At 35.7% G+C, this 14349-nt stretch overlaps 1 protein-coding gene across 1 annotated transcript in view; it reads right to left on the bottom strand.

Annotated features, from left to right (window-relative positions):
* LOC148600393 (uncharacterized) overlaps window positions 1-14349 on the bottom strand; it is a 140081-nt gene that overhangs the window by 42106 nt on the left and 83626 nt on the right. Inside the window, exons 71-84 of the mRNA XM_088557410.1 lie at window positions 12536-12701; window positions 11863-12177; window positions 11085-11264; window positions 10559-10891; window positions 9500-9733; window positions 8617-8904; window positions 8201-8336; window positions 6305-6455; window positions 5021-5201; window positions 4067-4406; window positions 3435-3613; window positions 2964-3143; window positions 1522-1694; window positions 755-932 (exon numbers count right to left, since the gene is read on the bottom strand). Of these exons, the coding sequence (XP_088413536.1) occupies window positions 755-932; window positions 1522-1694; window positions 2964-3143; window positions 3435-3613; window positions 4067-4406; window positions 5021-5201; window positions 6305-6455; window positions 8201-8336; window positions 8617-8904; window positions 9500-9733; window positions 10559-10891; window positions 11085-11264; window positions 11863-12177; window positions 12536-12701 (3034 nt within the window). The remainder of the gene's footprint in view (window positions 1-754; window positions 933-1521; window positions 1695-2963; window positions 3144-3434; window positions 3614-4066; window positions 4407-5020; window positions 5202-6304; window positions 6456-8200; window positions 8337-8616; window positions 8905-9499; window positions 9734-10558; window positions 10892-11084; window positions 11265-11862; window positions 12178-12535; window positions 12702-14349) is intronic.

Genomic DNA, 14349 nt, shown 5'->3' with positions numbered 1-14349 from the left:
AATGGCTGAACATGACCAGCAAACATCCATAATATTTTATTCAATATGCATTAAGAGTTAAAGTGACAATGCAAAATAACCTTTTTATAAGATCTAAATTAAGAACATGAGAATCAACTGGTCTTGTATGCATAAATACATATAGTGATCTTATTAACTGCTGTATATTTTCTCAAGACTAAAATTATCTGTTTATTCTACTTTCTGACAGTCTGAATCATACCTGTTAACCTTGGAACAGTCTGAATCATACCTGTTAACTTTGGAACAGTCTGAATCATACCTGTTAACCTTAAAAAACAGTGTGTATTATACCTGTTAACCTTGGAACAGTCAGAATCATACCTGTTAACTTTGGAACAGTCTGTATAATATCTGTTAACCTTGGAACAATTCGTGTGGAAGATTCTCCCCCATTGACACTGTTTTATGTGGGAGATTTTGATGAAAAGCAATTTTTTTTAAATGTAAGAATTCAATTATTAAGTATTCGTCACTGAAAATATAAACCAAAACCCTCCCATAAATCTTAACATTTCTGTGGGATGTCCGAAATTTTTCACTGATTTTGTGGGAATCTCCACTGAAATATGGGAGGGTTAACAGGTATGTCTATTTTTGGCCATATTTCATGAAAATAAAAATAAAAAGTTTTTTTGTGTGTTTCTGCAAAGACTTCACCACAGAAAATATAAAAAGCTAAAACAAATTTCCAAATACACATTAAAGGCAAGAAGTTCAATGTAAACATTACCCGTTCTGTTGTTAAAAGTTCCCTTAGGACAAGGATATTCATCATCAAAACTGGTTCCATCTGGGCAATAATATCCTTCTGGACAGATATAAGTGGCATAGTTGATGACAGGACTGAATGTAGCATTACAATAATATCCTGCAGGACATGTTTTACAGGTACTTTGTATTGGTTCGTCCTAAAACAATAAAAATATCAGAACTACAATTCAAGGGCATGTTTAGGATCATTGACCTTGTTAAAAGTACATTGAAACCTGTCTAAACTGAACCCCATTTTTTTGTAAGTTTTGTTCACTATAGGCAGGAGTGTTGTTTAACATAGGTACACCATGTATTTCAAATGTCAAAATTGGACTGTCTGGTTTAGACAGGTTTTCAGTAAATAAAGGGATTTTCATTTTCTTCACAAATTGGTTTACATTTATTTGACTGTATCTGAATTTTCTTCAGTGAGAGGCAACTGCAATAAGTATTGTTTGTTTGCACAAAAACTTCAATTAACATGGATGCAAATTTTTTAATAAATTTTAGGAAGAATACATTGAACAGAAAGGATGCATATATCAATCTTCAGGCATGTCTTTGTCTAATCTTCACATAAAGTTTCTAAGAAATTTAATCTTAAGTTTGGACAAAGGTGTTCCTATATTTTATCTCATTTTGTAGGATGGGAGTATTAAAATAATATTAATAATCATAGGTAAGTGATTCCTACATACCCCTAAAACATTGTTTGAGGAATATGAAACAAACTCCTATGAATACCTGATAAGTTCCAGATGGGCATGGCTCTGGCATTTCCTTCCCACCCACACAGAAGTATCCCAGAGGACAGCTGTAATTGGCGGGTGTGGCCACTGTTTGACCTTCAGGACAATAGTACCCAGCTGCACAGTCTCCAGTTTCAGCCTCTAGTCCGTAGCTTCCACAGTATTTTCCTAAAATTAAACATCACTTTTTTTTCAATATGGCGGAAGGGTGCATAGGATAATGGATTCTAAGGCAGACCAAAACTATGCAATGGAGTATTTTTTTCAGGCATCTTGCAAATTTGTACAGAATATTGCATTCAAGAGGAGACAATATGTGGGAAAACTAAGTATTGAAATGTATAGAAAATTAAAGGTTTTTTATTTGCAAAGAGCACAATTAAAAAGTTCTGTGACACGTAATGTTATTGTTCTAGAATAAGATAAATGTTTTCCGTTTTCTTCAATTCTATTTTAATGTAATATGATGATACACACAAGTACATATATGATTATTTCCAAATCTAGTTTGGTGATCTACTTTTATTAAGTATCATTATTGGGTATAATCTACAATACATGTATGCACACAGCCAATGCCAAACAGTGTTACATTATGAAGAAATAGGTTTGTACTATTGTTACTCATAAAAATATTCCTTCACTCTGCCTGTTAACCTTTGAGGAAGTTCATGTGGGAGATTCTACCCCCACTGACACTATTTTATGTGGAAGATTTTCACCCAAAAGCAAATTTTTTTATGTAAGAATTAAATTATTTAGTATTTGTCACAGAAAAAGCATTAATTTTAACCAAAAACCTCCTATAAATCTTACATTTTAATGTGGGGGATTCTAAAATTCTCATTGATTTAGTGGGAGTCTCCCTCTAATGTGGGAGTGATAACAGGTAAGGTTTTACTTATATGAAATTTTACTTTTCATTTCAAACACTAAGAAACTCAATTGTTTAAATTTGGAATTATTTTGGAATTAAGAAAATGACCAAAAATAAAATTAGTAAAACTAACCCTTACTAAAGAGGTTAGTCATGCTGGCATGACTAAGGGACAGAGTTTGTTGAATAACAAAAGTCAAGGAAACTTACTAACCTCCCTTAGTCATGACGGCATGACTAACCCCATTAGTAGGGGTAAGTTTTATAAATAATTTTTTCACTTATTTTCTAAAATCCAAAATAATTCCAAATTCAAATAATACTTTGTTCTCAGATTTTAAATGATTCCTCATTTGTTAGGTGCCATATTAAGAACACTGAAAATCAATGTTATTATGATAACTGGAAGAACCTTTTACAAAATTTCATGTAGTACAAAAACTCAACCAGCTAATCATCAGTTTAGAAATGTAAAGTAAATACGACTTTATCAAGTACAAATGCAGTGCATAACAAAAAAAAAGTACACATAACCTTTCATAAAAAAAAAAACAACTGACCTTTAGTACAGATGACACAGTCAGATTCCTGTTGAGCTCCAGTTCTATCATAGTAATAACCAATGGGGCATGGTGTTGGGGCAATACTCTGGGCAGGGCAATAATGACCCTTTGGACATCTGTCACCAGAGGTGCTTGGGGGTGGTGTGGCTATAAAAGCACTGATGTTACAGTAGTATCCTGAAAAAATAGAGAAAAAAATATATTGATTGACTGGATATTTTAGGCATTCCATGACAATTTGCATGATAAAAAAGACTAAAATAGCAATGCTTAATTCTAATAGATATCATAGCACAAAGAAACAATTTCTTGCAGGAGAACACTTTCTTGACTCTAAGTCTTTAAATATTCACTGAATATAACTGAACTGCCTACTCAGAATACAGGTTTCATTCTATAAAAAATACTTTATTTGACCGTCTGACCTTCAAATCAACCTTATGTCAACTCTTTGTACAAGACACTAACCTGCCAAGCAGATACCAGTAGGCAGGGATAATCCAACAGTCTGGCAATACTTTCCACCATCACATTCAATGGGAGCTTCACTACCCTCAGGACAATATTGACCAACTGAACATCTTCCACCCTCGACAGGATTTGATGGCATGGTCATGGTCGATGCTTCTGTACAATACCACCCAGCACTGAAACATTAAAAAAGTATTCCATGTAAATCGACAAAGTCCTTACTTCCTCTCATTTTAAGATTTAAACAAGATCTTGCACACTATATCATGCTATTAAGTATTAAAACAGGAAACAGATAAGGACTGGGAAAGGGGAGATAAGCAAGGGACTGGGAAAGGGGAGACACAGTTCAAGATATCATGCAAACGTATACACCAATAGAAGCTGAGAAATCTGTTATAGAAAAGTGTAATGGACAGATGGACAAAACAATGGCAATATAGGCCAACTTTAATGAGTGGAGATATTATTCAGTAAATCATGTAATTTTAGCAGAGACTTTATTTTGGGTTCTTGGAGTAATTCTCCAATTTTCAGGAACTTTTTTGCTTATTGCTTATCAGCATAAAATAATAAGCGTGTACAGAGATTAATATTTCATTGATGAAAATATCTAAAATGTTGCCTACCTGCAGTTGCCTGCTGGTGAATCAGCTCCATCTACTGGGCAATATTTGCCTCCATCACAAAGAACACACGATGAGCTGTTCGTCTGTTGAATGGCTGGATTGTATGATCCTTTCTGACATGGATATTGATGGGCATGGGTGGTGCCATTAGGACAGTAGTATCCAGCCGGGCAAGGCTTGTCGGAGAAATCGGTGGAGTTGGTTGTACAGTAGAACCCTGCTGGGCAGGTCTTACAATCGCTTGCTCCAGGTTCATCTTGGTATGTTCCAGCACCACACTCTACAGGAAGTTCACTGCCAGTTGGACACATGTAGCCTGGAGGACAGACATCTCCATATCCTGCAACATAAATGGGAAACTGGCATTACATATGATGCCTTCACTATTAACATATTTAAGAACTTCTTCTGTAACAGAAACAGGACATTTTTAACTTTTTTTCCAAATGATTAAAAATCTTTTGAAAAACATGGTGCCTCTTTACTAAAGGTTTTGTACAACACCATCTGAATTTTTGGATACTAGGAGATTTGTAGCATATTAGTACATGTACTTTGGTCCATTTGCCAAGCTTCATTACAACTTTTTGTGAATTGCAGAAAAGAAGAAATCATCAGATGATGTAATTTCAGAGCTTCTTGTAAAGCTGTATGCTATATTGTCATATTTTATAATATGATTTTTTAATAGATTTCAACATTGTCGAGGGAAATAACTCTGTTCTGGAGCAAAATAAATAATTTAAGTTCCATGCCTCCTGCATGTGCCAGGTTTTCGATAATCAAAGTGGCATAATTGCCACAAAAATTATCCAGGTGGCATTTTTTTAAAAATTGTCCAGTCTTAGTGATAGCAAGCTTTGGTATAAATTTTATGAGAAATGTAGTTGTGACAGCACTTACAATGTGACAAAGCATTAAGGTATGGAACTTAAAAGGGAGGTAATTTGTTACCTGTGTGACCACCAATAAGAGGACAGGTTGGAGGATATGAGCTGTTTGTGGCAGAGTTATCTGGATTTGGTCTGTCAACACCTGATTGACAATAATATCCAGCAGCACAATCTCCGGTAGTACTGGTGGCTCCCTCTTCTGAGCAGAACCTCCCTCCATCACAATCAGTGCACTGAGTAAGCTAGAGAAAAGATAATTATCTCCATGAAAAAATAGGAAGAAATTTCAAACGGCTATAAGTTTTGAAATCACAAACTTTTAAAATTGGACAACACAAATTGCTACAAATAATCATTAATATAGGGAATTATATGCACTAATTTTTAAAAGGTTAATTGTGAAAATCAAAGAAAATCAATACTCATTTATCCCAGTGTAAATAAAATAACCATATATTATACTTCATACAAAAAAATCACAAGTTTCTGTTGGATAATCATCAGGTGTTAATTTGGTCTATTCAATTCTAGCTCCCTAAAAACTTGGTAGTTACGATATGTCACTCCAATAAATCTCCCTCTCGACCAGAAATGTTTTTACTTTTCCATATGTGCATCCTTTTAATTTTAATATAAGATGACTTTAATTAGAAAAATGAATAGTGGAAGTGTTCCTTTTTGTTATTTAGCTATTGTTGATTTATTTAAATGTTAAAATACTTAAAAATTTCATTCCAGTTTGACATTCACTATATCTGAGGTTTTATAACAATTATACTTAAGTTTCTAAAAGGTTACAATAGTGTACATAAAAGTGTGATGTACAAAATGTAATCAGTACAATGTAATACAGAGGGTGATACACAGAGTAACACACTCGGACAGTATATCACCCTGCCTGCAGCAGAGGGTGATACACAGAGTAACACACTCAGACAGTATATCACCCTCAACTATGTCTTGGGTGGCATATCTTATTGTGTTACTTTTGCACCCTATACTGCAAACAATATGTGTACAGTACCCATTTACTGGAAAAGAAAACTGAACGGGTGAAATTATTTCTAGTGTACTTATTTTTTGCTAATATTTGTGGTAGACAAATAATGAAGAAAACAGTTCTAGCAAAAGTCCAATTTCATTCTATCAAATATTTCATAATCTCCAAAATTAAAATTAATACCCAAGAACATATGTCATTTGACAAACAATTTAAATAAGCAAACATGAAAATTCAATAAGTTTACAATGTACTAAACTACTATCATATTGCTAAGAATGAATATAAAATTTCACAAATTTAATTTTCAACATTTTCTGGAGCTGCTAAGCAAAATAAACTTACCATGTATATGTTGGTCTTGGTGCTGTAGGTTCCTTTAGGACATGGCTGCCAGTCCAATCCAGTTCCTTGTGGACAGTAATATCCTGCTGGACAGTCGAAATACCCAGATGTAGGGACACCAGCTGTTACATTCTCTGGCAGACAGTAGAAACTGAAATGAGACAGAAGAACTGAGGTAAAAATTCCCCTAAAATAGTATGGCATATACAGTCATATGGATTGTTTGGAAAAAGAATGAAGTTCAGAAACCAGTTTTTGGAAACAATAAAAAAAACCAGATTTTCCTCCATTTTCAATTGGTAAATATTATATCTAAGTAAAGAGGTTTTCTATCTGAAGATCTCTAAATGTATTTTGTATAATGGCTATATGCCATTTGTTGAATTTCACTATAATCATTCCCCTTTTGATACTTGGGGAAAGATAAAAATAGTTTTTTAATATCTTGCCTTGCATAAAGTCTCTCATAATTAAATTTTTATAGATACTGTATGCACTATGTTCTAATGGAACATGTAATGTCAATGTCATTGTAAAACATAGAAGTCAATGACATTGTAGAACTTCAGCATTAAAGAATAGTAAATACATTATTGTCATACTGCCATTCCCCAGTCCTGTGAAGTATATACATGTAGTAACCCATCCAGACAGACGTCACACTGCCATTCCCCAGTCCTGTGAAGTATATACATGTACTAACCCATCCAGACAGATGTCACACTGCTATTCCCCAGTCCTGTGAAGTATATACATGTATTAACCCATCCAGACAGACGTCACACTGCCATTCCCCAGTCCTGTGAAGTATATACATGTACTAACCCATCCAGACAGACGTCACACTGCTATTCCCCAGTCCTGTGAAGTATATACATGTAGTAACCCATCCTGACTGAAGTATATACATGTACTAACCCATCCAGACAGATGTCACACTGCCATTCCCCAGTCCTGTGAAGTATATACATGTATTAACCCATCCAGACAGACGTCACACTGCCATTCCCCAGTCCTGTGAAGTATATACATGTACTAACCCATCCAGACAGACGTCACACTGCTATTCCCCAGTCCTGTGAAGTATATACATGTAGTAACCCATCCTGACTGAAGTATATACATGTACTAACCCATCCAGACAGATGTCACACTGCCATTCCCCAGTCCTGTGAAGTATATACATGTATTAACCCATCCAGACAGACGTCACACTGCCATTCCCCAGTCCTGTGAAGTATATACATGTACTAACCCATCCAGACAGACGTCACACTGCTATTCCCCAGTCCTGTGAAGTATATACATGTAGTAACCCATCCTGACTGAAGTATATACATGTACTAACCCATCCAGACAGATGTCACACTGCCATTCCCCAGTCCTGTGAAGTATATACATGTAGTAACCCATCCTGACTGAAGTATATACATGTACTAACCCATCCAGACAGATGTCACACTGCTATTCCCCAGTCCTGTGAAATATATACATGTGTTAACCCATCCAGACAGACGTCACACTGCCATTCCCCAGTCCTGTGAAGTATATACATGTAGTAACCCATCCAGACAGACGTCACACTGCCATTCCCCAGTCCTGTGAAGTATATACATGTACTAACCCATCCAGACAGACGTCACACTGCCATTCCCCAGTCCTGTGAAGTATATACATGTACTAACCCATCCAGACAGACGTCACACTGCCATTCCCCAGTCCTGTGAAGTATATACATGTACTAACCCATCCTGACTGAAGTATATACATGTACTAACCCATCCAGACAGATGTCACACTGCTATTCCCCAGTCCTGTGAAATATATACATGTATTAACCCATCCAGACAAATGTCATACCACCATTCTCGTTTTATATGTGAAATATATACTAACCCATTGGGACAGATATCACACTGCCATTCCCCAGTTTTATTTGTAAAATATCCAGAAGAACAAGATCTTGGCTCATCACTGCCTTCTGGACAATGGAGTCCTATGGGGCAGATTATCTCATTGTGTTGGTCAGAACCTGAAAAAAAAGAAAAAAATAAGATAAAAACCCTTTTGTAAGATTTTTTTCATCAGGATTTTTAAGAAGGTCTTATCCATAAGTTAGTTACAACATGCACAAGTGTCTGTCAAGGGGAGTGGTTAAGGCCTTATAAAACTTATAAATATCTATAGTTTTATGGTTTTTAAAAAGAATACTTCAAAAAGGGCAAAATCATGCATTATATGCTGCAAAAAACAATTACAATACCAAAAGTATGAGTCAATGAGTCAAGGACCACAAGCTCCTTAAAATTTACCTTCAGGACAGTAATAACCCTGTGTACAGTTTCCTTCAACATCTGTCAATCCTGTTGACATACAATATGATCCCTTTGTACAGTTTGTACACTCATATGTTGCAGTTAGTCCTGTTGTGTTGGAGAAAGTTCCCGCTGGGCATCTTGTTGGTGTGTGAGATCCCTCAGGACAGTATCTACCAGCAGTACAGATTTCAGGGGTTGGGTTGTCTGATCCGACAACACAGAAGTATCCAGCAGTACACAGGCCAGTTGGTGCAGTCAGAGCAGTGTCATTACAGTAGGAGCCTGTTAGAAATTTAAAAAAATAAAAGAATAGCGTTCCAATGTCCCCCATGTAAAAAAAAGTGCAGAAAACTTTAAATTCAATGACATTTTCTAAGTCCAAGGGCTGTAACTTCCGTAAAAATCATTCAACCATAACTATAGTCAAACTTAACCTGTAACTTCTCATAGTAAGACTACATACAAAATATGAAATCAATTGGTAAAAGCATTAAATAAAAAGAGCAGAAAACTGTAAATTCACGGCAATTTTCTAAGTCCAAGGGCCATAACTTCCATAAAAATCAATCAACCGTAACCAAAGTCAAACTTAATCTGTAACTCTTCATAATAAGGCAACATACCAAAAAAAAAACTTATTTCGTAAAACCATGACAAATTAAAAAGTGTGGAATTTGCAGACTAACAGACAACTGGCATTTCCATGTCCCCTCACCAACATATTCACAGATACCAAATTTTGCAATTTTAAAAAAATGAAAAGCCTTTTTAGTGTTAAAAGTCAATTTCCTGGGTACATTTTTTCTGTCTAGAGTGAAAATTGCGAAAATTAATACACCACCAATATCAATTTGTTTAGAGTATTAAATATGCATACCTTTAGTACATGGAGTACAGTCTGTCTCATTCCTAAGTCTCACGTTGTTTGAGAATGTTCCTCTTGGACAGGCAATCGGCTCTGTTGTCTGCTGAGGACAATAATGACCTACAGGGCACTCGTCAGCATTGATGCCCTGGGTGGGTGCAGCTGTCATTGCCCCAGACCTACAGTAATATCCCTCGCTGCAGGGGAGATTTGGATTTGTGGTGCCACTGGTACAGTAGTACCCTCCTAAAACAAGAAAAATTGTTACTTATCAAAATGTTTCTGTACAGTGGTTTAGTTTCCTATTATCAAATCCTTTTAAGGTGTGACTCAAAATTAGCTTTTTTAAAATGATTGATTTGCAATAATTCAAGATTTGAATAGTTTCTGTATTTATATACTGTGTTTTTTTAGTTTAATGGTAGAAGAGTACATCCTGTTCTTATCAGAGATTCAAATCAAAGAGTTACTTTTAAAATATAAAAGCTACCTGTATAAAACACACTAATTTATAAATGAAATGACCACATGCAAACTAACATAGAAGTTAGACTCCACCCAATATTACAAAATGAATCTGACCAGATAATATCCAACATGGAGACATTCAGGTAGAAAATAAGATACAAAATTCCTTCCTAAAAATTGAACAGAAATGATCCCTTTCCACTGTAACAGAAAAAATATATTTTCTCCTTACAAATTGAATGACACGTTTGGGTGGAAGTAAGCAGCATTTAAGAAAAATAAAGTAATATCACATAAAGAGTAGGGGTACAATAAAGTAATAGCACATTACAATAAAGCAATAGCACATAAAGAGTAGGGGTAAAATAAAGTAATAGCACATTACAATAAAGTAATAGCACATAAAGAGTAGGGGTACAATAAAGTAATAGCACATAAAGAGTAGGGGTACAATAAAGTAATAGCACATAAAGAGTAGGGGTACAATAAAGTAATAGCACATAAAGAGTAGGGGTACAATAAAGTAATAGCACATAAGGAGTAGGGGTAAAATAAAGTAATAGCACATAAAGAGTAGGGGTACAATAAATGAAGATGACTTACCTAGACAGTCAGAGCATTCACTGTCAGATCCAAGACCAGTTTGGTTGGTAAAAGTACCAGCAGGACATGGGAACTCAGTCGCCACCTTAGTACCATTAGGACAGTAGTGGCCCTCAGGACAGCTGTAAAGTGTGTAATTAACAATTGGTCCTACAGAGCTATCACAATAGAATCCTTCAGGGCAGTTCTTACATGTGGATTGTCCTGCCTCATCTTGGTAGCTGCCTGATGGACATAACGTCTCAGAGGGGGAGCCAGTTTGGCAGAAGTAGCCAGCCGAACAGAGGTAGGCTGAGGGGTTTCTCACAATTTGTCCTTCTGGGCAGTAGTAACCTATAATGGGACAAAACAGATTAGATAATTCTGAAACACGTGAACATTGTAGATATGACATTTGACCTTTCATGTCAATGTGGTAAAATAAACTTGCAAGAGTTAATCATTTTTACAGAAAATAATTGTTTTTTTCTTTTGAGATAAAGGCATTTTCTGTTCATTTATCCTACTTCTAAGTAATCTTTCCTACCTGCATCACAATCTCCATCCTCAGTAGACAGACCAGAAGCATTGCAGTATTTTCCTCCAGTACACAGTATACACCATGTCACATTCTCAGCTCTGTAGCTTGGCTGGAAGTATCCTGGAGGACATGGGCTAGGGGTAGAATAGCCAGCTTCACAATAATATCCCGGTGGGCAGCGGTCACCTATAATACACCACTTGTATATTATCTGGCACGTTATAGAAGGAAGTAGTTCAAAAACTACCTGTAAAATTTTGGTCAACCACAAGACCTGCATAAAATAAATACTTCAACAACTTTGGATCATATTGTAGTAAAAGAGAGACCTCAAAACTTGAATTCACAGAATATAGTAACAATTCATTACTGTTTTATAAATGGATTTTAAGCTTTGCCCATGAGAAACAGAGCAATTCCTACTTTAATAACATTTGACATTGCTGACCACCTTTTATACCTCTGATGTCTAAATCAACCTGAATATGCGAGACAGTCTATAAAACATGCTGTACATCTGCATTTATAGTTCAAATAATCACTTTCTAACCGCATAAGTCATTTCTGAAATACGTCACTTCCAACAGAGTGATTTTTAGCACTTATGTTTTCAGAGCATCTACACATAAAGGATGCCATTAATGCTCAGTCCCTATAAAAGATGCACAATTCTAAAGGCAGTCCTGCATCATCTTCATGTTTTGATACATAATGACAAGTAATCCAGTAAATGTAGATCAATGTCTTGAGGACTTTGTCCTGTATCAATTTACAGTTATCTTACCTCCTGTTCCTGTTGGTTTGTCGATTGACGAGTTACTGCTACAATAATAACCAGCAGCACAATCTCCTTTTGGGCTGTCCATCATGTCAATGTCACAGTATTTTCCAGGGTCACAACCTAATGGGGTGGAGCTTCCATGTGGGCAGTATTGACCTGCTACACATTTTCCTCCTTCTGGTGAAGTGGGTTGGGCTAAGGCAGAGCCTAGAGTACAGTACCATCCAGGATCACACATGTCAGTTGGCATGAAAAGTCCTGGAGATCCACAGTAATGGCCTGGTGTGCAAGGTTCACAAGCTGAATCATTGGCTTGACCTGTAGATAAACAAATCATGAGGTTACAGTTTGAGAAGAGATTCCATAACATGTATTAAATGATTGAGAACAAACATCACCATGTTAGTACCAACATTATAATGTTGTAACCTTAGTTCCCAGAAAATTTACTACAGCACTGAAGTTTCTCATTTGTTGTAGGAAATTCAGAAAGTTTTTGAAAAATCTATAAGCTTCTTGCACATAGTTTGTATGCCCCATTTAAAATTTTCAACTTTCCATACATTTTACCCTTACAAAAGATAATGTTTAAACATTTTAAGACTTCAACCTCTTATTTTAGAAAGAAATAGATTTTTCATTAACTACAATGGCTGCAAGTGATCTTTGACCTTACCTGTCAAATTATTGAAGGTTCCGACTGGACATTTATACTGGATGTCATATTCCGTTGACGCTGGGCAGTAATGTCCTGATGGACAGATCTGATCGGCAGCTGTACTGTTAGATACACAATAGTAACCTGCTAAGCATGGCTTACATCTGGCTTGGTTTTCTTGGTCCTATAAATAGATCAAATTGTAATGCTATTGATTTATTATATACTTCATTAGGCCAAGTGAAAATAATTTCTTGGTTCCCATTGTCTCATTATAGGATGCATTAATGTCATTTTCATGGCCGTAACATAAAAAGAAAAAACATAAACAAAAAACCATCTCCCTAAATACTTTTTTGGAACCAAATTAGAAAGAAATGACTCCCTACTTGGTTTTTATAAACTAGTGGCTCTGAACAGCCTGAATCGCTCACCTGTTTTCCTAAGCTACATTCAATTTCTTGTTAAAGTGGCCATATTTTTTCATGGATAAAAAATCCCGACAATCATTTTGTGCAGGCTACCCTAAGGAACAACTTACATATATTGAATTCTGTACAGTAGTCTCTAAGGCCATGAAATCAAAAATAGCAACAACAAAAAAAAGTCCAAAAAGGGCCATAACTCCAACATAAGTCAACAAAAACATATTTTATGTAGCATACCCCAAGGAACATTCATTTCAAGTTTAGTTTCAATTGGTCAAGTAGTGTCAGAGGAGAAGATTTTAAAAAAAAATAACATTAAAAATAGCAAAAACTGTTGAAAAAGGGCAGTAACTCCAACATGGCTTAACGGATTAAAACCAAAATTTGACCAGTTATAGATGTCATCATGCTGAACACTTTGACCCAGTCAAAATTTAGCTTAACCAAATGGTTTTGGAGATATATGCAAAAATCTGCTGTCTGACCCCTATGTTCTATTTTTAGTAACGGCGGCCATGTCTTTCGACAAATCAAAAATACCCACTTCAGTTCTATGCAAGATACCTCAAGGAACATTCATTACAAATTTGGTTTGAATTGGTCAAATAGTGTCAGAGGAGAAGATTTTTGAAAGAAACAACACTAAAAATAGCCAAAATCGTTGAAAAAGAGCAATAACTCCAACATGGCTTAACAGATTAAAACCAAAATTTGACCAGAGATAGATCTAAACACCCTGTCAGAATTCAGCTAAACCTAACGACTTTGGAGATATATGTGAAAAACTACTGTCTGGCCCCTATGTCTATTTTTAGTACAGGCGGCCATGTTTTTCGACGAATCAAAAACCCCCACATCTGTTCTATACAGGATACCCCAAGGAACATTTATACCAAGTTTGGTTCTAATCAGTCAAGTAGTTTCAGAGGAGAAGAGTTTTGTATAATTGTTAACGACAACGACAGACGATGACGACCAGAGACAGGTGAGCTAAAAATGTCCAAAAAGGGCCATTAGTCCAACATAGGTCAACATATTTTCTCCAAAACTTGACCCCAGATAAATCTCATCATGTTGAACACTTTTACCCCATGTCAAAATTTTGTTAAACCTAACAATTTTGGAGATATATGCTAATAGGAGGCTCCCAGGAGCCTAAATTGTCACCTGGTTCAATTTTTGCCTTTCAAGAGCAACAGCTCTAACAAGGAGTTATCTGATAACTTTGAATAAAAAGAAGACTTAAGCAGAACATATCATAAGGATCATTTCATCAATTGATAGTTTTGTTCTATTTATTACAGTTTTCAAAGTACTGGCTGAAAACTGCTAAAACATCATTTTTCACCTTTCAAGGGCAATAGTTATAACAAGGGGTCGTCCGACATCTTTGATCCAATGCAG

The sequence above is a fragment of the Perna viridis genome, chromosome 13 (assembly GCF_037379345.1).
Source record: "Perna viridis isolate PV_CMFRI_1.1 ecotype Kerala chromosome 13, ASM3737934v1, whole genome shotgun sequence".
NCBI classification, from domain to species: Eukaryota; Metazoa; Mollusca; class Bivalvia; order Mytilida; family Mytilidae; genus Perna; species Perna viridis.
The sequence above is the reverse complement of the archived record's forward strand: the minus strand, read 5'-3'. Positions and strand labels throughout refer to the sequence as shown.